General features: G+C 41.5%; 1 protein-coding gene across 1 annotated transcript in view; it reads right to left on the bottom strand.

Annotated features, from left to right (window-relative positions):
• lin9 (lin-9 DREAM MuvB core complex component) overlaps positions 1-26,721 on the bottom strand; it is a 201,842-nt gene that overhangs the window by 79,853 nt on the left and 95,268 nt on the right. The window contains exon 2 of the mRNA XM_063072535.1: positions 24,783-24,815. Coding sequence (XP_062928605.1) covers positions 24,783-24,815 — 33 coding nt within the window. The remainder of the gene's footprint in view (positions 1-24,782; positions 24,816-26,721) is intronic.

Below are 26,721 nucleotides of genomic sequence, written 5' to 3'. Positions count from 1 at the left end.
ATCTACCCGTTCCCCTTAATCCATTTTGCTCATTACATCCTCAAAAGAACACTAATACATTCCTTTCATAAAATCAATATTTAATATTTTATCATCATTTAGAAAATCAAGTAATATTCTCCTTAATATTTTCTAGCATTTTCCCACTGACATATTCTCAAATTAAATTGTCTGCCTCCCTCCTTTCTTGAATAAGGGTACTACAGTTTATGATTCTCTAATCTTTTGGGACCTTTCCAAAGCTTGGAGAATTTTGGATCAGATTAGTTAGTTTATTGACACACACCAGGCCACAATGAAATTTCTTGCTGAAGTGAAGCCCACTGAGTAAACTGCACGCATGGTAATAATAAATACAAGTGCAAGGAAAAAACAGAATAGTGCAAGATAGAGTAGTGCAGTCTGAAGTAGTGCAAAAAGAAATGCTGAAGTGTCAATAACAGAGAGATAGAATTAAGAGTCCAAAAATGTGGTACCTCACTAGGAAGGGAATATAAACAAAGTGATTGGGTCAGAAGTCTGAGAGCAGTAGAAAAGAAGCTGTTCTTGAGTCTGGTTGTCTGGGCTTTCAAGCTTCTTTATTATAAAATTGATGTGTAGTCTTTGGAGAGGATGAAGAGGAGGCTTAACAGGATGTTGTCTGGATCAGGAGGCATGAGTTATGAGGAGAGGGTGAACAAGCTGAGGCTGTTTTCTCTAGAGTAGTAGGATAGATAGGGAGAGTCAATGGATGTTGTTTATTCAGATTTTCAGAAGGCCTTCGACAAGGAGCCACATATATGGCTGCTAAATAAGATAGTATATAACACCAAGAGGGCCCATGGAATGACAGGAAAGATACAAAGATAGGTGGACAGATTAACAGAATGGACAAAGAAGTGGCAAATGGAATACAGTGTAGGGAAAAATATGGTTGTGCACTTTGATAGAAGGAATAAAGGCATAGATTGTTTTCTAAACGGGAGCGAATTCAGAAATCTTAAGTGCAAAGGGCCTTGGGAATCCTAGTGTAGGATTCTCTTAAGCTTACTTTATAGGTTGAATAGGTCATAAGGGAAGCAAATGCAATGTTAGCATTCATTTCAAAAGGACTAGAATATAAAAGCAAGGATGTAATACTGAGGCATTGGTCAGACTGCATTTGGAGTATTGTGAGCAAATTTTGGGCCCCATAACTATGAAAGCATAGGAGGTTTACCAGAATGACCCCAGGAATGAAAGGGCTAACATATGAGGGCATTTTGATGGCTGTGGGCCTATACTCACTGAAGTTTAGAAGAATAAAGGGGGGGATCTTATTGAAACTGACCAAATATTGAAATGCCCAAGAGTGGACGTGGAGGGTGTTTCCATAATGGGACAGTCTAAAACCAGAGGGCATAGCCTTAGAATAAAAGGATGCCCCTTTAGATCACAGATGGAGGAATTTCTTTGGCCAGATGGTGGTTAATCTGTGGAATTCTTTGACAGATATGCTGTGGAGGCCAGGTCAGTGGGTATATTTAGAGTGCAGGTTGATAGGTTATTGATTAGTGAGGACATCAAAGATTATGGGGAGAAGGCAGAAAATGAGGTTAAGTGGGAAAATGAATCAGCCATCATCAAATGGTGGAGTAGACTCATTGGGCCAAATGGCCTAACTCTGCTCCAGAATATAATATAAATGGTAAGACTCTAGGCAGTGTGGAAGATCTGAGAGATCTTGGGGTCCATGTCGATAGGACACTCAAAGCTGCTGCGCAGGTTGACAGTGTTGTTAAAAAGCCGTATGGTGTGTTGGCCTTCATCAACCGTGGGATTGAGTTCAAGAGCTATGAGGTAATGTTACAGCTATACAAGACTTTGGTCAGACCCCACTTGGAATACTGTGTTCAGTTCTGATCACCTCATCACAGGAAGGATGTGGATACTATAGAGAGAGGGCAAAGGAGATTTACAAGGATGTTGCCTGGATTGGAGAGCGTACCTTATGAGAATAGGTTGAGTGCACTTGGCCTTTTCTCCTTGGAGTGATGGAGGATGAGAGGTGACCTGATCGAGGGGTACAAAATGATGAGGGGCATTGATCATGTGGATAGTCAGAGGCTTTTCCCCAGGGCTGAAATGACTAACACGAGGGAACATAGTTCTAAGGTGCTTGGAAGTAGGTACTAAGAGGATGTTAGGGGTAGGTTTTTCCACACAGAGAATGGTGGGTGTGTGGAATGCACTGCTGTTGGCGGTGGTGGGAGCAGATACAATCGGGTCTTTTAAGAGCCTCTTAGATTGGTATATGGAGCTTAGAAAAATAGAGGGCTATGTGCTAGGGAAATTCTAGGCAATCTCTAGAGTAGGTTATATGGTCGGCACAACACTGTGAGCCGAAGGGCTTGTAATGTGCTGTAAATTTCTATGTTCTATGCCTTATAGTCAAAAACTGAAGGAAGACTTGAAAGAAGATCATAAAATGATGTGAAGCATAGATAGACAGCCAGCATCTTTTACTCGGATTTGATGTGTGTAGTAGTAGAGGGCATGAATTTAAGGTGAAAAGGGGAAGTACAGAGGAGATGTGCATGGCAAGTTTTTTTGAAAAGTGGAATATTTAGTCAAGAAGAAGGGAAGAGATTGCTGGGGCTTTGATGACAAATCTTTGCATCCTCCCTGGCTACAGGGGTAGCACAGAGGATTGGAGGATGGCAAATGTTCCATTGTTTAATAAAGGTACTGTAATAGGCAAAATCCTGGGAATATTAGAGCAGTGAGTCTTACATCAGTGGAAACTAACAGAGAGGATTCTTAGGAACAGGATTTATGAGCATTTGGAGAAACGTGACTAAGTACAGCTCCAATGCTGTACTTAAGTTTGCTGATGACACCACTGTTGGCTGAACCAAAGATGGTAACAAATTGGCATACAGGAAGGCAGTGAAAAATCTGGAGTGGTGCCACATTCCATTCAACATCAAAAACAAAGAGCTGATTATCGACTCAGGAGGAAGAAGCTGGAGGTCCATGACCCAGTCCTTATTAGAGGTAGAAAGGTCAGTAGCTTCAAATTCCTTGGTGCTAACATATTGGAGGATCTGTCCTAGGAAGTGGAAAGGTGGGTTCAAAGTTCGAAGTAAATTTATTATCAAAGTACATACATTATATATCACTATATACTACCCTGAGGTTTATTTTCTTGTGGGCATTCTTATGTTACGTACCCCGTAACTGGGTTGCCAAACCAGCAGAAATGGACCACGTGTTGGATTCTGGTTTAACAGAAACTAATAAAGTTTTATTAAAGAAATAAGTAACACAGTACTCTAATCGTAAGGATATAAATGCAACAGGTTAGCAATGATAAAACATACATGTACACAGAACTAGGGTAATAGGAATCAACCAAGCTCTATCGCAGTCTAGGGGTAAAATGATCAGTCTCAAGTGACGCAGAGTTCAGTTCAGCTTAGTACAGTTCGCAGTAATCGCTGTTGTGCCGTTGGAGAGAGAGAGAGAGAGAGAGAGAGAGAGAGAGAGAGAGAGAGAGAGAGAGGAATGCAAATTTTGATTCAAGCAGACCTTTGATGTTCTTTGCAGTTGGCTTTCGGGCGGATCCTTTTATGTCTTCTATCCCACGGTGGTCACCGACTGTGACCCCTCCGTTCCGGATACGACCATTCTTCCGCGATGAACCCGGCACCCAGGCAAGGGCGGACACACACACCAGGTTCCCGCCGATCGTACCTTTTCACCCCGTCAGTCTATGGTCGGTTCCCTCGAACCCGACCTCCAAACTCCCACCAACTTGTGGGGGCGCACCGCTCTTCCAGGGTCTCGTGGTCTCGTGGTGTCTCGTGCCTTAGCGAATCTGTTCTTTTTATCCCCCTGCTAGGGTATCGCCTGTCCATCAAACTTCAAACAGTTCAGGTTCAAAGCAACCAGTCTGTCAATATTCTGAATTGTGACTCTTCGTTAATCTCTCTCCTCTCTCATTAACATTTTGAACGCTTCTCCATTTGTCTCCCTTATCTCTCTCTCATTAGCATCAATCTTCTGATAACTTGGTTTTTCGTCACACATAGTAAATATAAGAAACACAATAGAATCCACAAAAGACCGTACCCCCACACCCAACAGGACAAACAACCAATGTGTAGAATACAAACAAAAAATAAAGAAATAAACATAAACAGACAGACAATAAGTATCAAGAACATGAAATGAAGAGTCCTCGAGTCCATAGGTTATGGGAACAGTTCAGTGATGGGGCGAGTGAAGTTGAGTGAAGTTAACTCCCCTGGTTCAAGAACTTGATGGCTAAGGGGTAATAGCTATTCCTGAACCTGGTAATGTGGGTCCTGAGGCTCCTGTACCTTCTTCCTGATAGCAGAAGCGAGAAGAGAGCATGGCCTGGATGCTGGGGTCCTTGATGCTGCTTTCCTGCAACAGCTCTCCGTTGGATGTGCTCAGTGGTTGGGGGTGTGCAAGTTGATAGGGTGGTTAAAGCAAACATATGGTGTGCTGGTCTGAATTAGTCCCATCACCTTTGGAGTACTGTGTTCAATTCTGGTTGTCTCATTATAGGAAGGATGTGAAAGCTATAGATGGTGCAAAGGAAATTTATCAGAATGGTGCCTAGATTAAAAAAATATATCTTATGAGGGGAAGGTTGAGCAAGCTATGGCTTTTCTGTTTGGGGTGAAGGAGGATGAGAGGTGACCTGATAGAGATGCATAAGATTATGTGGATGGCCAGCACATTTTTCCCAGAGCACAGATGGCCAATACCAGAGGACATCCAATTACAGTGAATGGAGTTAAGTTTAGGGGAGAAGTCAGAGGCAGGTTTGAATTTACAAAGTGGTAGGTGCCTGGCTGCACTGCTCAGGTGATGGTACAGGCTGGTACAAATTGGGACATTTAAGAGATCTTTAGATTGGGACATGGATATAAGAAAGATGGAGGGTTACAGCTGTGCAGGAGGGAAGGGTTGGATTGATCCTGCAGTAGGTTTATATAAGTGAGCACAACATTGTGGGCTCATACTGTACTGTGCTAAACACAGAGAGTGGTGGGTGCCAAGAATTTACTACCAAGGGTGATGGTAGAAGAAGATAGCATTGAAGCACTTAAGAGACTCTTAGAGAAGTACAAGGATATGCAGTGAAGGGGAGGGTTATGGTCAATGTGCAGGGAACAAGGATAGATTAAGTAGGAGTTATTGATTTAATTAGTTTGGCACAATATTCTGGGCCAAAGGGCTTGTCCTGTGCTGTGCTGTTCTACATTTAAGGATATAACAAGACAATGATGGGAACAGAAATGAGGATGAAAACCAGAAAGACCATTTCAAGAAATGAGGAAAGAAATTAAAAACCAAGGTATCAAAAGCCAGTTGTTTCCGGGTTATTATGCATACTACAATCTCCTTTACACTTGTGTACTGGAAATGATATTAAACAATCTTGAATCAAAGTATACTCACTGGTGAGTATAAGCTCTAATTCCAAACAGTTACGAAACTAGGATTTCAGTACCGAGATAATGAAAAATCTAAAGGTGAATTCTAGAACAAAAGGTATAATCTAGCTCCAATTTCAAAGCTATTTAAGAGTGAAAATCAGGAAGAAAGTCCGCCTCACATGAATGGTTATGAAAATCTGGAACTGACTTGCTCCAGGTGCCTGAGAAATGGGCCAATTGAACCTTTCCCAGAGTGGGAGTAGACTGTGCAGCTGATCTGTAGTCTGACTCCTCAGGCATAGGTTTTGTCATTCTTCCTTGGAATTCCATTAACTCCTTAAATGTACATTGCATCCCCTCCAAGACCAATATATTCTAGTTTTAAATGCAGTACCCAAAACTACTCATGGTTCTCCAGGTGTGGTCTAATCAAGATTTGTTCAGCTGTGCTAGATTTTCTAGCTCTCTGATTACAACGATACATGGTTTTAAACTTTCTGAGTTTTGTTTTATTCACGAGGACTGTATTTTAATCTGTGCATGAGGATAGCTACATCCTTTTTAGATCACAAACAAGAGAAAATCTGCAGATGCTGGAAATCCGAGCAACACACACAAAATACTGCAGGAACTCAGCAGGCTGGGCAGCATCTATGGAAAAGAGCACAGTCGACGTTTTGGGCCAAGACTCTTCAGCAGGACCTAACATCTTCCCAACCACTGAAGTCAGGCTAACTGGCCTGTAATTTCCTTTCTGCTGCCTTCCTACTTTCTTGAAGAGTAGAGTGACATTCGCAGTTTTATAGTCGTAAGAACCACTCCAGAATCTAGTGATTCTTGAAGGATCATCACGAATACCTCCACAATCACTTCGGCTACCTCTTTCAGAACCCTGAGATATAGTTCATATAGTACTCTAAATCCAAAGCTGCCAATGGTAACTCTATGCTTGGCACTGCAGCATGGCCTACACAGGAGTGTCACACAGCCTACATCATTCATAATTGTTCTACTTGACGGAGGATGTGCCTACCCCACGACATAGCTTGGAAGTTTAGATTAATACAGATGTGTGGCCATTGGTCAGTGTGGATATGATGGGCCAAACAACTTGTTTCCATGCTGTATCTATGCCACTACATGATGATTTCAGGTCTCACATATTGTAGGCACTTCAGTAGGCCAATATAAGAGCTGTTGTGCGCTCCAGCACAAAGCAGAAAGTCAGTTATACAACATGAAAACTAGTCCTTCAACTGTTCCCATCCATAAATACAGTAATGGGGGGGAAAAAGTGATACTTGAAACCTGAAATAAAAACAGAAAATGTTGGAAATACTCAGCAGATTAGGCAGTGTCTGAGGATAAGGAAACAGTTAACATATTATTGACAATGACCCTTTGGGTTTTCAACCCAAAACATTGTTTCTCATTCCATTGACCTTGAAGGGTCTTCAATATGAAATGTCGAAGAGGCTGGCTGACCTGCCAAGTGTTCCTAGTATTTCCTGTTTAAGATAGATAGTTTTAGACAGATCTGTTATAAATAAGAATTTATTTTTGTTGGTGGAAAAGAGCTGGAAATTCTAAAAATATATATTTAAGGCTGCTGGAGATATAGTTTTCAAAAAACAATATAAAGTGTCAGAAGTTTCTGAAACAATACTGCTTTGAAAAAGTGCATACTTGGAAAGAAAAATGCAACATGTATTCTCTGAGGCAAGATAGAGAAATAAAACAAAATGGGTTAGCTGAGAATCAGTACAGCTAAAATACAGCCAAATAAAGTACAGCCAAATGGCCCACTCAAAGTTAAAAATCTCAGAGGTGAATTGAGAATGCATTAAGTTTTACTATAGCAAAAACCACAGGTTTGAAACCATTCTGCTCAATACGTTGCTGCCTAACAAAATTCACTCATATCTTAGTAACAAGCAGCTTGGCAAATACTTTCCTCATTTGTGCTTTGTGCTTCCCACAACACAAGTCATGCTAAATTTGACAAAGTATGTTTTTACCCAGAGTGTTAACCACGCATAATATGCCAGTATAATTCTGGAGCTAAGTAACAGGTAAGTCAGAACACTGGGCTATTCTGCAGAGCAACAATCAAGGCACAGGAACACATGGGTACACCTTCCACAGCACAACACTTAGTACCAAAACGTCCTCAAAAGCTGTCACGGTCAATGTAAACTCTTAACTCACCATGAAAAGGGAAACAGTATTCAGGCACGCAGTCCCTTTTCCTACTTAGCCATTGATCAAGAACGTGATAATTATTTGCAGATAATGCAATATACGGTACAGCTGTATATCCAATTCTTAAAACAAATTTTTAAACAGGCATTGCAACAGATCTCATTTGTTTTAATATAATCTTTGCATGGAAATAATTTAGAACAGAAATATCTCAATGACATTATGTATTGATTGATCGACTGATGCAGTAAAACAATTGCCAGCATCAGTGTTGCTGCTCGATTAATTAAACAGTCAAAATAATGGCAGAGAGATTTCACCTCAAGTTATAGTCATAGAGCAATACAGCATAGATACAGCCCCTTTGGCCCAACCAGTCCATGCTAACCATAATGCCCATCCAGTTAGTCCCAATTTCCTGTGTTAGGCCTATATCCCTCTAGCTGCACACCTACATATATTTATCGAAGTACTTCTTACACTATACTATTGTAATTGCCTCAACCACTTCCTCTGGCAGCTCATTCTATATACTTACCACCCTGTGCCTGAAAAAAAATTGCCCCTCAAGTCCCTTTTAAATCTTTACATCTTACCTTAAAACTATGTGCCCTAGCTTTGGACTGCCCTATCCTGTGGAAAAGTACGTTAACATCCACTTTTTGTAAGTCTCTCAAACCTTTAAACATTTCTGCACGATTGTCCCTCATTCTCCTCCATTCCAAGGAATGAAGACCTAACCTGGCCATTCTCTCCCTATAAATCAGTCTTTCTAGTTCCAGAAATATCCTCAGAAATCTTTTCTATATTCTTTCCAGTTTAACTATGTCTTTCCTATAACAGGGTAACCAAAACTGTTCACAGTACTCCAAGTGCGGACTCAACATCGACTGTACAATCCAACACGAAGTCCTAGATCCTCTATTCAAACCTGTGACTGGTGAAGGCCAGTGGTAGTAAAAGACTTTTTCCACTATTGTCTACCTGTAATGCTGCTTTCAACAAACCATGCACTGTAACTCCTAGGTCCCTCTGTTCCATTACACCCACTAGTGCCCTACCATTCATAGTACAAGTTCATAGTACATTGCTGGTTTGACTTTCCGAACTGAAATATATTTGCCACTCCTCAGTCTGCTTCTCTGACTGATCAAGATTCACCAGTAATCTGCAATCACCTTCAAGTATGAGGTCACATTCATTTTGGATGAAGGAATAGGGTAGAAATGATAGAAAGTGAAGATCTAAAAAGGATGTAGCTATTCACATGCAGAGATTAAAATCCTCATGAATAAAACAAAATTCAAAGCTTAACACCATATATTATGTTCGGCGTACAGAGAGGCGGGACTGCGCAGGCGTGTGACGTCGGGCAGTGCAGCGTGGCAGATTTAAAAGGAACAGAGCCTCATACAGCGGGCAGCAGAGTGAGCCGGGAGCAAAGTGAAGGCTTAAGGGCTTCGGCTCACCGGGCTTAGGCGGAAACGGGCGAGGCGAGGAAGGTTTGGCATTCATTTTCTGTTGTTATTTGAGGAGAGAAGCAGTATGAGTGTGAGGGCAGTTTGTTGTTCTCGGTGTCGGATGTGGGAGGCCCTGGAGTCTCCAAGCCTCCCGGACGTCAACATCTGCGCCAGGTGCATCGAGATGCAGCACCTCAGGGACCGCGTTAGGGAACTGGAGCTGCAGCTCGATGACCTTCGTCTGGTCAGGGAGAGTGAGGAGTTGATAGAGAGGAGTTACAGGCAGGTGGTCACACTGGGGCCACGGGAGGCAGACAAGTGGGTCACGGTTAGGAGGGGGAAGGGGAAGAGTCAGGTAATAGAGAGTACCCTGGTGGCTGTGCCCCTTAACAATAGGTACTCCTGTTTGAGTACTGTTGGGGGGGGACAGCTTACCCGGGGGAAGCGACAGTGGCCGTGCCTCCGGCACAGAGTCCGGCCCTGTAGCTCAGAAGGGTAGGGAAAGGAAGAGGAGGGCAGTTGTGATAGGGGACTCGACAGTAAGGGGGTCAGACAGGCGATTCTGTGGACGCAGTCCAGAGACCCGGATGGTAGTTTGCCTCCCTGGTGCCAGGGTCCAGGATATCTCTGATCGTGTCCAAGATATCCTGAAGTGGGAGGGTGAGGAGCCAGAGGTCGTGGTACATATAGGTACCAATGACATAGGTAGGAAAACGGAAGAGGTCCTGAAAGGAGAATATAGGGAGCTAGGAAGGGAGTTGAGAAAAAGGACCACAAAGGTAGTAATCTCGGGATTACTGCCTGTGCCACGCGACAGTGAGAGTAGGAATGCGATGAGGTGGAGGATAAATGCGTGGCTGAGGGATTGGAGCAGGAGGCAGGGATTCAAGTTTTTGGATCATTGGGACCTCTTTTGGCGCAGGTGTGACCTGTACAAAAAGGACGGGTTACACTTGAATCCTAGGGGAACCAATATCCTGGCAGGGAGATTAGCGAGGGCTACTGAGATGACTAAACTAGAATGGTGGGGGATGGGAATCAAATTAAAGAGGCTAGGCGAGAGGAGGTTAGTTCACAACAGGGGGATGGGAACCAGTGCAGAGAGACAGAGGGGTGTAAAATGAGGGTAGAAGCAAAAAGTAGTAAGGAGAAAAGTGAAAGTGGCAGGCCGACAAATCCAGGGCAAGCATCAAAAAGGGCCACTTTTCAACATAATTGTATAAGGGCTAAGAGAGTTGTAAAAGAGCGCCTGAAGGCTTTGTGTGTCAATGCCAGGAGCATTCGTAACAAGGTGGATGAATTGAAAGTGCAGATTGTTATTAATGATTATGATATAGTTGGGATCACAGAGACATGGCTCCAGGGTGACCAAGGATGGGAGCTCAACGTTCAGGGATATTCAATATTCAGGAGGGATAGACATGAAAGAAAAGGAGGTGGGGTGGCGTTGCTGGTTAAAGAGGAGATTAACGCAATAGAAAGGAAGGACATAAGCCGGGAAGATGTGGAATCGATATGGGTAGAGCTGCATAACACTAAGGGGCAGAAAACGCTGGTGGGAGTTGTGTACAGGCCACCTAACAGTAGTAGTGAGGTCGGGGATGGTATTAAACAGGAAATTAGAAATGTGTGCAATGAAGGAACAGCAGTTATAATGGGTGACTTCAATCTACATGTCGATTGGGTGAACCAAATTGGTAAAGGTGCTGAGGAAGAGGATTTCTTGGAATGTATGCGGGATGGTTTTTTGAACCAACATGTCGAGGAACCAACTAGAGAGCAGGCTATTCTAGACTGGGTTTTGAGCAATGAGGAAGGGTTAATTAGCAATCTTGTCATGAGAGGCCCCTTGGGTAAGAGTGACCATAATATGGTGGAATTCTTCATTAAGATGGAGAGTGACATAGTTAATTCAGAAACAAAGATTCTGAACTTAAAGAGGGGTAACTTTGAAGGTATGAGACGTGAATTAGCTAAGATAGACTGGCAAATGACACTTAAAGGATTGACGGTGGATATGCAATGGCAAGCATTTAAAGATTGCACGGATGAACTACAACAATTGTTCATCCCAGTTTGGCAAAAGAATAAATCAAGGAAGGTAGTGCACCCGTGGCTGACAAGGGAAATTAGGGATAGTATCAATTCCAAAGAAGAAGCATACAAATTAGCCAGAAAAAGTGGCTCACCTGAGGACTGGGAGAAATTCAGAGTTCAGCAGAGGAGGACAAAGGGCTTAATTAGGAAGGGGAAAAAAGATTATGGAGAAAACTGGCAGGGAACATAAAAACTGACTGTAAAAGCTTTTATAGATATGTAAAAAGGAAAAGACTGGTAAAGACAAATGTAGGTCCCCTACAGACAGAAACAAGTGAATTGATTATGGGGAGCAAGGACATGGCAGACCAATTGAATAATTACTTTGGTTCTGTCTTCACTAAGGAGGACATAAATAATCTTCCAGAAATAGTAGGGGACAGAGGGTCCAGTGAGATGGAGGAACTGAGGGAAATACATGTTAGTAGGGAAGTGGTGTTAGGTAAATTGAAGGGATTAAAGGCAGATAAATCCCCAGGGCCAGATGGTCTGCATCCCAGAGTGCTTAAGGAAGTAGCCCAAGAAATAGTGGATGCATTAGTGATAATTTTTCAAAACTCGTTAGATTCTGGACTAGTTCCTGAGGATTGGAGGGTGGCTAATGTAACCCCACATTTTAAAAAAGGAGGGAGAGAGAAACCGGGGAATTATAGACTGGTTAGCCTAACATCGATGGTGGGGAAACTGCTGGAGTCAGTTATCAAAGATGTGATAACAGCACATTTGGAAAGTGGTGAAATCATCGGACAAAGTCAGCATGGATTTGTGAAAGGAAAATCATGTCTGACAAATCTCATAGAATTTTTTGAGGATGTAACTAGTAGAGTGAATAGGGGAGAACCAGTGGATGTGGTATATTTGGATTTTCAAAAGGCTTTTGACAAGGTCCCACACAGGAGATTAGTGTGCAAACTTAAAGCACACGGTATTGGGGGTAAGGTATTGATGTGGATAGAGAATTGGTTAGCAGACAGGAAGCAAAGAGTGGGAATAAACGGGACCTTTTCAGAATGGCAGGCAGTGACTAGTGGGGTACCGCAAGACTCAGTGCTGGGACCCCAGTTGTTTACAATATATATTAATGACTTGGACGAGGGAATTAAATGCAGCATCTCCAAGTTTGCGGATGACACGAAGCTGGGCGGCAGTGTTAGCTGTGAGGAGGATGCGAAGAGGATGCAGGGTGACTTGGATAGGTTGGGTGAGTGGGCAAAATCATGGCAGATGCAATTTAATGTGAATAAATGTGAAGTTATCCACTTTGGTGGCAAAAATAGGAAAACAGATTATTATCTGAATGGTGGCCGATTAGGAAAAGGGGAGGTGCAACGAGACCTGGGTGTCATTATACACCAGTCATTGAAAGTGGGCATGCAGGTACAGCAGGCAGTGAAAAAGGCAAATGGTATGCTGGCATTTATAGTGAGAGGATTCGAATACAGGAGCAGGGAGGTACTACTTCAGTTGTACAAGGCCTTGGTGAGACCACACCTGGAGTATTGTGTGCAGTTTTGGTCCCCTAACCTGAGGAAAGACATCCTTGCCATAGAGGGAGTACAAAGAAGGTTCACCAGATTGATTCCTGGGATGGCAGGACTTTCATATGAAGAAAGACTGGATGAACTAGGCTTGTACTCGTTGGAATTTAGAAGATTGAGGGGGGATCTGATTGAAACGTATAGAATCCTAAAGGGATTGGACAGGCTAGATGCAGGAAGATTGTTCCCGATGTTGGGGAAGTCCAGAACAACGGGTCACGGTTTGAGGATAAAGGCGAAGCCTTTTAGGACTGAGATTAGGAAAAACTTCTTCACACAGAGAGTGGTGAATCTGTGGAATTCTCTGCCACAGGAAACAGTTGAGGCCAGTTCATTGGCTATATTTAAGAGGGAGTTAGATATGGCCCTTGTGGCTAGGGGGATCAGAGGGTATGGAGGGAAGGCTGGTGCAGGGTTCTGAGTTGGATGATCAGCCATGATCATAATAAATGGCGGTGCAGGCTCGAAGGGCCGAATGGCCTACTCCTGCACCTATTTTCTATGTATTATTGTAACTTGAGAGCTACAAAATCTAGCACAGCTGAACAAATCTTGATTAAACCACACCTGGAGAACCACGAGTAGTTTTGGGCACTGCATTTAAAACTAGAATATTTTGGTCTTGGAAGGGATGCAATGCACATTTAAAAAGTTAACGGAATTCCAAGGTTTAGTTATTAAGTGGAATTACAAAACCCATATGTGAGGAGTCAGACTACAGATCAGCTGCACAGTCTACTCCCACTCTAGGAGAGGTTCAATTGACCCATTACTCAGGCACCTGGAGCAAGTTAGTTCCAGATTTTCATAACCATTCGTGTGAGGTGGACTTTCATCCTGATTTTCACTCTTAAATAGCTTTGGAATTAGAGCTAGACTATACATTTTGTTCTAGAATTCACCATTAGTTTTCTCATTATCTCGGTACTGAAACCCTGTTTTAGTACTGGCCATATCAACTCTCAGACTTTTAAACACAATGGCCAGATTTGGGAACAGCTTCTTTCCAACTGTGATAAGACCGCTGAACGGATCCTGACCCGGATCAGGGCCGTACCCTCCAGATATCCGGACCTGCCTCTCGGTTTTTTTGCACTACCTTACTATTTTTCTATTTTCTATTTATGATTTATAATTTAAATTTTTAATAGTTACTAATTTTTATTATTTTTAATATTTAATATTTGTAATCCAGGAAGTGGGAAGCGCAGAATCAAACATTGCTGTGATGATTGTACGTTCTAATACCAATTGTTTGGCGACAATAAAGTATAAAGTATAATACAAACCAAGAACATACAATTGGGTTTAATAATTACATACGCTAGTCTTCAGAATCATGAACAGGAATCTGCCATACCATTCTTCTCAAGCATGAATTGAACATTTCTGATGGAACTTGACCTAGAGCATCAACCCTGAATGTAATGTTGGAGCCAGTTTTATAGTGGGACAAATTTGTTCAGAAACTTGCACTCCTCTTCAGCCACAAGCCTTTGGCAAACAAGCAGACAGATTCTTGTGTAGTTCAAGGGTCACCTTAGGCTGACAGAGTTTTTTCTAATGTTTCTAAACCAAAGAGCTCCCTACTGGAGAGGGACAAAGCTACAGGAGTGATGAGAAATTGGTTACAGCTGTCATCAACCAAGCCGCAGTAGGCAAATAATGCATGCATGTGTTCATATTTGGAAACCTCCCTCCAAATCATTAACACCTTCACAGAAGGCAGACATCCCACCTCTCCCGGAAGTTCCGGGAGTCTCCCGCATATTAATAGTGGCTCCCTGATGCCCGCAAATAATATACAATGTCATGGAAATCAATATTTTTGAAAGCAAGCGAGAGAGAGAGTGCGAGAGAGAAAGCAAAAGAGAAAGCGCGAGAGCGACCACGAGAGAGCGTGAGAGAAAGCACGAGAGCGCGCGCGAGCAAGCAAGCAAGAGCGCGTGAGTGAGACACTGACCAACAGAGAGAGAGAGAGAGAGAGAGAGAGAGCGCGCGCGCAATGGGAGAGTGTTCCAAAAAAAAAGAAAGTATAAATCGTACGTCACCCCAGACTACCCTAAAGTGTACCCCTGGCTAATAGGGGTAAAAAATAATGACAGTGTTGCTCGCTGCACTGTTTGCAACAGTGACTTCTCTATTGCCCACGGTGGGTTAAAATGTAAAAGACATGTTGAGGTGAGTTTAACAGGTGTCATTCGTTCATTAGCATAGCTAACGTTATTTAAACTAGCTGGCTGGCTGCTAAGGAGCTACTCTATTGCAGACATCCTACCTCTCCCGGAAGTCTCCCGCAAATTGATGGTGCTACCTCCCTGAAATGAGTTTTTGCAGGGTGGGATGTCTGCAGAAGGACAAAACAGAATGACTCTTATACTCCATGGTAAAATGGAAAACAAATAAGGGTAGGACTTTTACAGTAAATGGTGGGGTACTGGGGAGTGTTGGAGATTAGAGAATAGATATGCCAATTTGTGGAGTGGTATGTGACGAGAATACACATAGATTAAGATGTTAGCTGGCCTGTGCTGGCACCAGTGGGATCAGCAGTTGGTCTGCCACCTGTCTTCAGGAGAAAGAGAGATAAGGAAAACAATGGAGCAGCATTTGGAGATGTTAATGAAGGGACGGGAGAGTTTAACAGAAGGAAAGCTGTCAAGATCGGCTCCCCCTTTGAACCCTGAACTGTTTGAAGTGATGGACAGGCGATACCCCAGCAGGGGGATAAAAAGGGACAGGTTCACTAAGGCAAGACACACGACACCCCGAGGTAACGAGACCCTGGAAGCGGTGCGTCTCCCACAAGTCGGTGGGAAGTTTTGGAAGGCTGGTCGCGGGACCAAGCCATAGACGCACAGGGTGGAAAGGCACGATCGGCGGGAACCTGGTATGTGTGTCCACCCTTGCCTGGGTGCCAGGTTCACCGCAGAGAAACGATCGTGTCTGGAAACGGAGGGGACATGGTCGGTGACCTCAGAAGACATTACAAAGGGCTCACCCAAAAGCTGACTGTGAAGAATATCGAAGGTCTGTGTGGAAGCCGTTTGAATATTCATTCGTTTTGCTCTCTCTCTCCTTCCCCCCATTGTCCATCTCCCACAGCAGTGATTACTGCGAACTGAACTGAATTCAATTGAACTGAACTTTGCGTCACTTTAAAACTGGTCATTTACCCCTAGACGACGATAGAGCTTGATTGATCCTGTTATCCTAATTCTGTGTACATGTGTGTTTATCATTGCTGAACTGTTGCATTTATTATCCTTTTGATTAGAGTACTGTGTTGCTTGTTTCTTTAATAAAACTTTCTTAGTTCTAGTAATCCAGACTCCAACTGAGTGATCCATTTCTGCTGGTTTGGCAACCCAGTTACAGGGTATGTAACAGGTATCACAGCAACAACCTTGCACTCAACGTCAGTAAGACAAATTGTGGACTTCAGGAAGGGCAAGACAAAGGAATACATACCAATCTTCAGAGGAATCAGAAGTGGAGAGAGTAAGCAGTTTCAAGTTCCTGGATGTCAAGATCTCTGAGGACCCAATCTGGTCCCAACAAATTGATGCAGTTATAAAAAAGGCAAGACAGCGACTCTACTACATTAGGAGTTTGAAGAGATTTGGTATGTCAACAAATACATTCAAAAACTTCTATAGATGTACCATGGAGAGCATTCTAACAGACTGCATGACTGTCTGGTATGGGGGGCGGGGGGCTACTGCGCAGGACCGCAAGAAGCTGCAGAGGGTTGTAAATTTAGTCGGCTCCATCTTGGGTACTAGCCTACAAAGTACCCAAGACATCTTCAAGGAGCAACGTCCATCATTAAGGACCCCCAGCACCAGGGCATGTTCTTCTCTCACTGTTACCATCAGGTAGGAGGTACAGAAGCCTGAAGACACAAACTCAGCGATTCTGGAATAGCTTCTTCCCCTCTGCCATCCGATTCCTAAAAGGACATTGAACTCGAGAACACTTCCTCACTTTTTTTAATATATATTTCTGTTTTTTTAAATGATTTTTAATCTATTCAGTACACATATACTGTAATTGATTGATTTATTTTTTCTTCTCCTATATTACATATTGCATTAAACTGCTGCTGCTAAGTTAACAAATTTCATGACACATGCCAGTGATAATAAACCTGATTCTGATTTTGGTAGAGGGACATAGGAGTACAAGGATATGGTTCCCTGAAACTGGCGTCACAAGGAGATAGGGAGCTGAAGGCTTTTGGCACGCTGGCCTTCATCAGTCAAGATACTGAGTATAGAAGTGGGGATGTTAATGTTGCAGTTCTACATGTCATTGGAGAGGCCATATTTGCAATACAGTAGATTCTGGTTAATTGGGACCAGTAAATTCAGGCCCAATTAAATGGCTGCCCCAATTAGCTGAAAGTTGCATGGAAGTAGCTAAAAACATTTAAAAACATACAAACTGAGTAAGAAATCACATATTTAAATGAAATACAGAACAAATTAGAACATTACCAATATCACTGCAGCACTATAAAACTGAGCATTAGTTCCCAGTACTGTGGATTCTGGTTAATTGAGACATATAGGGATGAGTATATTTTGGCCCAATTAAGCAGCTGCTCTAAATTAGCCAAAGTTTCTTGAAAATTGTTCAAAAGGTATTACAGAGAAAACTGTTTAACTGAAATACATGAAATACATAACAAATCAGAACACTATCAATATTACGACAGTACTGTACTATAAAACTGTGTATTAGTTCCCTATAGTTATCAGAGGAATTACCCTGCTGTGTTCTTTTGATTGACTGCAATCAGACACCCTGAGCCAATAGACTGGTCCTGGACTTATTTTCCATCTGGCATAGTTTGCATTTTGTTGTTAGATTGTTGGGGGGTTTTGTATTGCTATATTTACGCTCTATTCTTGGTTGGTGCGGCTGTAACGAAACCAAATTTCCCTCGGGATTAATAAAGTATATCTATCTATCTATCTAAACAAAATCAGCACTGATACCTAGCGTAGATAATGGAATGTATTCATACAGTTTTTGATAATTGCATCCTCCATATCTTCATTTTCATTTTAACATTCAAAATGATTGTCAATACCTTCAAATTCTTCGTAGTTCCTTACTTGAAGTACTGAAATCATTTCATTTTCACTCCCACCCATTTTTGACACCTCCAAGCCTGAATGCTTGAAATTGCAGTTCTGAATTGTCTTACTTCTTATTTCTCAACAACTATCAGTGACAAAAATCACTGCTTTTTAAATTTTTAATGCACAATTGACTATTTAAAAACTGTTCACTCTGTTCACAGTGTAGTGTCTAACTGTTATACAAGTGCATGTGTTAACGCTAGTTAGAAACTGTTTGGCAATAACCTCTTGCTCTAATTAAGTGGCATAGTGTCCCAAATAAACAAAGGGAATTCCAGCTATCTTCTCGATTAGCTTTCAAAGATCAATGTAAATTTATTATCAAAGTACATATACAGGATGTCATCATATACAATCCAGCTGTTGATTTTTTGCTGGCATTCTCAATAAATCCAATAACCAAAATCAATAAAAGACCGCACCAACAGGGTGGACAACCAAGTGCAAATAAAAACAAACTGTGCAAATACAAAAAAAAATCAGCAATAAATATAGAGAACATGAGATAAAGAGTCCTTGAAATTGATGGGTAAGTGAAGTGTTTGTTCTTTAAGAGTTGACTCAAATAAGCAGCTGAGGGTAGTGTGGATTTACAAGGATGTTGCTGGGACTTGAGGGACTGAATTATGGAGAAAAGTTGAGCAAGTCAGCACTCTTTTCCATTGGAGTACAGAAATACTACTACCTCTTATAAAGTTAAATCAAGCAACACAGGTGACAACAGAGCTTCATTTCCAGATGAGCTCAACACCTTCTGTGCTTGCTTTGACCATCAAAATATGGAGGAACCATCACAAACTCACAGCCACCAATGATCCTGTGATTTCAGTCTCTGAGGCCAACCTGAAAGCAGCCTTCAGGAGGCTGAACTCATGAAAAGCATCCAGCCCAGATGAGGTACGTGGCCAAGTACTAAAGACCTGTGCTGATCAACTGGCTGCAGTGTATACTGAGATCGGCAGTCTGAGGTACCCACCTGCTTCAAGCAGGCTTCAATTACAGCAGTACCCAAGAAGAACATGGTAACCTGCCTCAATAACAATTGTCCAGTAGCACTTACATCCACAGCAATGAAGTGTTTTGAGAGGTTGGTGATGAAACATATCAACTCTTGCCTGAGAAGCAACTTGGATCTACTCCAATTTGCCTACCGAAGCTACAAGTCGACAGCAGATGCCATCTCACTGGCTCTTCACTCAACCTTGAAACATCAGGACAGAAACGATGCATACATCAGGATTCCCTCTATCCAACTCAGCATGGCATTCAATACCATCAACCCATCAAACCTAATCAATAAGTTCCAAGACCCCTTGTGCAATTGGATCATCGATTTCCTCACTTGCAGACCCCAGTCAGTTCAGATTGGCAACAGCACCTCCTTCACAATCTCCATCAGCACAGGTGCACCACAAGGCTCTGTGCTTCGTCCGCTGCACTAATCACTTTACACTTGTGACTGTGTGGCTAAGCTCAGCTCCAATGCCACATTCAAGTTTGATCTCAACATCACTGTTGTAGGCTGAATCAAAGGTGGTGATGACGTATCAGCATGGAGGAGGGAGAATGAAAATTTGACCGAGTGGTGCCATTACAACCACCTCTTACTAAATGTCAGCAAGACAAAGGAGCTGATTATTGACTTACTGAGGAGGAAACCAGAGGTCTATGAACCAGTCCTCATCGGACGATTAGAGGTGCAGAGGTTCAGCAACTTTAAATTCCTTAGTATGATTATTTCAGAGGATCTGTCCTGGGCTCAGCACATAAGTGCAATTACAAGGAAAGCACAGCAGCACCTCTACTTGCTTAGAAGCCTGCGAAGGCTCCCTTTATTCCCACTGTCTCCATCCAGTTAGCCAATCTTCTATCCATGCTAGTATCTTTCCTGTATTACCATTAAGGCCATAAGACATAGGAACAGAATTACGCCATTTGGCCCATTGAGTCTGCTCCACCAATCTATCATGGCTGATCCTTTCCCCCCCTCCTCAACCCCATTCCCCGACCTTCTCCCCATAACCTTTGATGCCATATCCAATCAAGAACATATCAATCTCTGTCTTAAGTACACCCAACAACCTGGCCTCCACAGCTGCCTGTGGTAACAAATTCCACAAATTCACCACCCTCTGACTAAAGAAATTTCTCTGCATCTCTGATTTAAATATATTCCCCTTTATCCTGAGGCTGTGCCCTTTTGTCCTAGACTCCCCCTTCACCATGGGAAACATCCTTTCCACATCTACTCCGTCTAGGCCTTTCTAAGCTTCTAAGGGCTTAACCAGCCACCTTGCCAAAAGCCTTCTGAAAATCCAAGTAAATAGCATCCACTGATTTGCCTTTATCTATCTTGCCTGCTTCTCCAAAGAATTTCAACAGATTTTTCAAGCAAGATTTCCTCTTAAGGAAACCATGCTGACTTCGGCCTATTTTATCATGTGCCAAGAAGTACTCCAAAATCTCACCCTTAATAATGGACTCCAATATCTTCCCAAGCACTGAAGTCTGGCTAACTGGCCTGTAACTTCCTTTTTGCTGCCTTCCTCCCTTCTTAAAGAGTAGAGTGACATTTGCAATTTTTCAGTCCTAACCACTCTAGAATCTAGTGATTCTTGAAAGATCATTACTAATACCTCCACAATCTCTTCAGCTACCTCTTTCAGAACCCTGGGACATAATTCATCTGGTCCAGGTAACTTATTTACCTTTTGACCTTTCAGCTTCCCAAGCACCTTGTTCTTAGTAATAGCAACTACATTCACTTCTGCCCTGACACTCTTGAATTTCTGGCATACTGCTAGTGCCTTCCACGTTAATGACTAATACAAAACACTTAATAGGTTCATCTACCATTTCTTTTTCTCCCCCATTACTACCTCTCCAGGACATTTTCCAGTGGTCCAGTACCCACTCTCTTCTCTGTTTTACTCTTCATACATCTGAAGAAAACTTTTGGTATCCTCTTTTATTTTATTGACTAGCTTACCTTCATATTTTATCTTTTGGCTCCTTATGGCTTTCTTAGTTGCCTTTTATTGTTTTTTAAAAGCTTTCTAATACTCTAATTTCCCACTAATATTTGCTACATCATGCACCCTCGCTTTTGATTTTATGCTGTCTTTGACTTCCCTTGTCAGCCACGGTTGCGTCATCCTCCCTTTAAAATACCTTTTCATCTTTGGTATATATCTATTCTGTGCCTTGCAAATTGCATCCAGAAATTCCAGCCATTGCTGCTCTGCCATCATCCTTTCTAGTATCCCCTTCTAATCAACCTTGGCTAGCTCCTCTCTCCTGTCTGTAGACTTCCCTTTACTCCACAGTAATACTGATACATCCAACTTTAACTTCTCCCTCTCAAATGTCAAGGTGAATTCAATCATATTGTGATCACTGGCTCCTAAGGGTTTCTTTACAATTGTTCAGGTTCTTGGTAAGATGACATCTTCAGAATCACAAGCAGATGTATTATCACTGACTTACATGGCATGAAATTTGTGATTTTGCAGCAGTACAGAGCAAATACATAAAATTTACTCTAAATTACAAATAAATAATGCCAAAAAAAAGATAACCAGGTCATGTACATGGGTTCATGGACCATTTAGAAATCTGAAGGTTGTTGGGGGGGGGGGTGGAAAGAAGCTGTTTCTGAATTGTTGAGTGAGTCTTCAGGCTCTTGTACTTCTCCCCGATAGATTAAGTATTGTTTTCAGTTTTGATCTCCTTACCCAAGGATATACTTGCCAAAGTAGAAAAAGCAGTTAAGATTCAATAGACTGATTCTTGAGATGATATAACTGTTGTCTAAGGAGAGAATGGGTTTGTTAGTTTTGTTTCCATTTTAAAAATAACAACAGAATGAGGGAGGATCTCATAGAAACATGCAAAATTCTAATGACTCAAGCTGAATGCAGGCAGGATGTTTTCCCCAGTTGGGGAGTCCAGAACAAGAGGAACAATTTCAGGAAAGACATTTTGGATTGAGACAACAAATACCTTCATTCAGAGTGATGAACTGTGGAATTCTTTAATAACAGAAAATTGTAGAGATCAAGTTGCTGGAGTATGTTTAAAAGGAGATGGACTGATGTTGAAACACAAAAGGAATAAAGGGGTATTAGTAGGTGGTATTGAGAGGGAGGGCCAGTCATGATTGTACTAAATGGCAGAGCAGGATCAAAGGGCTGAGTAGCCCATTGCTGTTTCCTTCTCCTACTTTCAGTTTTCAAGGTCTACACTTGTTTGTTTCTTAAAAGATTCTTCTTAAAAAAATAATCAAATATTTCTGGAAAAATTGCAACACCCTTGGCAACTCCCGGGAATCCTAGTCGGTGACTGCGTCAAAATCCAAAGTTCAAAGTAAATTTACTATCAAACTCTGCATATGTCACCATATACAACTATGAGATTCACTTTCTTGCAAACATTCACAGTAAATGCAAGAAAAACAACACAATTAATGAAAGACCATCCTCAACAGGGCAAACAATCAATGTGCAAAAGACAAATTGTGCAAATACAAAAAATATAATAACAATGAAATTAAAAAATAATAGAAAGAAACAATCTAACACATTATAGGATCCTGCAGCAGTTTAACTCAATCTGATTACTTACACAGGCAAACATCATTTACCAAAATCTTGCTTTAAAATACAAACTCAGAGAAGACACTATACATCAGAATCATATTTATTATCACTGGCATGTGACGTGAAATTTGTTAACTTAGCAGCAGCAGTTCAATGCAATACATAATCTAGCAGAGAAAAAATTAAAATAAAACATAATAAACAAGTAAATCAAATACATATATTGAATAATTTTTTTTAAATGTGCAAAAACAGAAATACTGTATATTAAAAAAGTGAGGTAGTGTCCAAAGCTTCAATATCCATTTAGGAATCGGATGGCAGAGGGGGAGAAGCTGTTCCTGAATTGCTGAGTGTGTGCCTTCAGGCTTCTGAACCTCCTACCTGATGGTAACAGTGAGAAAAGGGCATGCCCTGCCTGATCCCATTTTTAGAGTCAGAGTTCTACTAATCATGTTACAACCGATTCATTATTACAGGTAGGACAATCCATAATAACTGCCTGGATATATAACAGGATAAACAAGAACAATTTACTTCATAGATACAGCCATTCCAAATGCTCACAACATAAAGAAATCAATAAGTGAAAAACACCAGAAATACGCTGAATTAAAATTAATAGGAAATTCAAAGACCATGAACAAGGTATACATTGTCCCGATAGTAATATCTACAACTGTATCATCCCAAAGTCACTACACAATAGTAGTAAACAATTAGGGCTACACAGCAATATTTATGTAAATCTCCAGAAAGACACAACACTAAACACCAGCAGAATAGTCCAAAAGTTCCTAGCAATTGAGAAATAAGTGTGCTTGTCTACGTCCGCACCTCAGGCTTTACCAGCTTGAGCTGAGAAAAAAATGAAAATATAACAATAATAAATAATAATAAACAACAAGAACATGAGATGAAGAGTCCTTGAAAGTGAGTCCACAGGTTAGCAGAGAAGCTGTATTTAGTATTGCACTAAAAACCTCAGCCAAGCAAAGCAGAGCAGCATAAAAAAGGAAAGGACACATCGATTCTTAAACTTCCCACCTGCCTCACCAACTACCCATTGCTCCAACTGTGGGTAAAAAATATCATTGAAACCTCACATTGGTCACCTCAGAACTGCAGCAGAAACACATTCTCAACCCCAAGGGGGTGCATAAGAAGACAATACTGCAAACTCATGGCTGGAGATGACAGATAATGAAAACCTAGTCAAAAAAATTCTAAATTCTGAATGCTGGAAATCTAAAATAAAACATAGAAAGAACTAGAAATTCTCAATAGGCTCTATCTGTGGGAGGACTCTCTTTTCAATCATTGAGCAGATAAACCTTTTTTTTTAAAAAGTCTATCCCCATGGTAACCCCAGTTTTACCCCATTAGGCCTTTCTCTTCCTTCACCATCCTTGCAGGTCAAAAAAAAACTTCTTTTGTCTCCTTCCCAGTTCTGATGAATGGTCTTCAACGCAAACCATTAGCTCTGTTTCTCTTCCCACAGGTGCTATTTGACCTGCTGGGTATTTTGGATATTTTCTTCTCAGAAAAAGACTAAGCTCCTGGAATCGGAATTCAGAATACTGCTGCCTTTACTGAAGTGAGAGAATTCAAACTCAGAACTATATTGTTCCTGTTCTGTGTTCCACAGGGGGGTACAGATTATGTGCAGCCAGATGGGATTAGTTAGGCTGGCATCACAGATGGTATAGACATTCTGTGCTGAAGGGCTTATGCCCATGTTGTCCAGGTACCTATGAGCTCGACTGAGCACTGACCGCTTATTTGACAAGAAAGTGATTCCAGTCAAGAGGCTAGAAGCAAAAATAACTGAGTCAGGTCAGGATTCTGATAATGGTGGGATAGTAAACACCGACTTACCTAAACCACCACAACATCAGCCATGTGCAATATGCAGCACCAGTTTCACAGAAAGCTCAGAAGAAATCAAAGAAACCAAGTGGCCTTTCAGCTTGGAAACCATGACTCAAATCTAATTCAAAGCCGTGATGCGTCACATCTGTCGTGGCTGGAAGAGCCTAATGCAAAACAGATTTTACATACTCTGGTCCCTAATCCAGAAGCCTGTGCATTCAGCACCGCTCTGAACAAAGATCGATTAGTGTGGCCCTGGTGGAAAATCTCCAATGCGGAGGGGATATATTGGCTCACTGTTTAGGCAAAGCAAAGGAAGCTTTACTCCACACATACTTGCACAACACTTGGCCTTAAGTTTGTTTGATGCCTTAAATAGGAGGTGTCAGGGAGGCCAAGGATATTCAATATTAGAAAAAGAAGAATGCCTTACCTTTTAAACTCACAAGCGCCTTTGCTGATGAGCCTGCAAGTGAAAAACAATGATGATTAGTTTACTAAGTATGACTGAAGCTTAAAACCAGAAAGAAAACTTATTTTATTGACACAAAGAATTCACTTTCCATTTCATTAATAACAACTTCTCAATACTGCCAGAAAATCCCAGCAACAGCTAATTATGTCACTATCATGTGACATACACCATTACATGTCATTAATGTCTCATCAGCTCACCCAGTTAAAGAAAACAGCTGAGGAGTATTTGCTTAGTGACTAGAAATTCAAAGAGTTAAACTATTAAACTATTAATTTCATTCTCCAGCTGTAAGGATACTTACATCTGATTTTTGAATTATAGCACTTTGTCTTTAATCCTTAAAGAATATGCATGCTCTCTTCACAAACCCAGCCCATTCTATTATCCCTCTCTCAATGTTCCTTCGACTTTGGGACCATCCAAAAGTCCAGGATGACCCTTCCATGCAGTTTTGAGGAATTGCTCCACCGCCAAAACTGCTGTCCTTCAGATGGCAACTGCTTTGTTATTGTCACAAGTACTGAGATACAGTAAAAAGCATTATTTGCATGTCATCTGTACAGATTATGCCGTGCATAAATACAATGTAGTTTAAAAAGGAAAAAATAAGAGAAGACAGGATATAGTTTACAGTTACAGAGAAAGTGCTGTGCAGGTAGACAAATAAAATACAAGGCCACGAAGAGGTAGATTGAGCGATCAAGAGTTCATCTTTATCACACAAGAGGTACTTTTAAGAATCTGATAACAGCAAGACAGAAGCTGTCCTTGAACCTAGTGGTATGTGTTCTCAAGTTTTTGTACCTCCCCCCACCACCACCCCACTACTGGGGGGAAGAAGATGGAATAACCAGGGCAGAAGAGGACTTTGATGATTATGTTGATTGCTTTCTGAAGGCAGCAAGAAATATAGGCAAAGTCATGAGAAAGGAGGCTGGATTTTGTGATAGACAGGGCCGTGTCCACAACTGTGCAACTTCTGATGCATTGAGTTACGATGCTTTCTGTGATGTCTATAAAGATAGGTGAAAGTTATTGTGGAAGTTAAACTGAGGCCTCCTGTCCTTTCAAATTAATGTGAAAGGTCCCACTACACCATTGTGAATAGCAATGGGGGAATTTCTTCCTTGTTCCCAGCCACCGTCTCTCCATCAAATAACATTACTAAAATATTAATATTAAAATCAGAATATGCTCTCAGCAGGTCAGGAAGCAAAGTGGAAAGAGAAACAGAATTAAAGCTTCAAGTCTCATCTTCATCAGATCTGAATGTTAACTCCAAAAGTTTTACTTTCCTAAGATGCTGCCTGACCTTCTGAATGTTTCCAGCAATATTTATGACTAATTAACATTTCAGTACATAGACCCTTTATCAGATGAAACATTAATCTTAGTTCTATTGCCATAAACACCTGATGTTTTAACAGTTGCAGTTTTTTTTAAATCCACAGATTGATAGTGTATCTTTTCAGAAAACAGGCTTTTCATTCAATATCCTGTTGTAACCAGAGACAACCTTCCTCACTGCCAACCACACCATCAATTTTGCTGTCATCTGCAAAATTACAAATCACGCCACCTATATTCTCATCCAAAACATTACCAACCAACCAGACCCAGCACCAATTCCTGCAACATACCATTGATCACAGGTCTCCAAACAACCAGCCACTACTACCTACTGTTTACTACTGTCACTAATTTTGCATCTAGTTGGCTAACTCACCCGCTCAAAGGTACAGGGCAGTGTCAATAACCTTACTAAGGTCTACCCTGCCCTCATCAATCCTCTCAATCACTGCTTCATAAACCTCAATTAAATTCATTAGATAGGGCTTTATAAGCACTAAATCCTGCTCACTATCCCCATTAATCCTTGCCTTTCAAAATACAA

This window comes from Mobula hypostoma, chromosome 2 (assembly GCF_963921235.1).
Source record: "Mobula hypostoma chromosome 2, sMobHyp1.1, whole genome shotgun sequence".
NCBI lineage: Eukaryota > Metazoa > Chordata > Chondrichthyes > Myliobatiformes > Myliobatidae > Mobula > Mobula hypostoma.
Note: the sequence above shows the minus strand (reverse complement) of the source record. Positions and strands in the feature narration are given on the sequence as shown.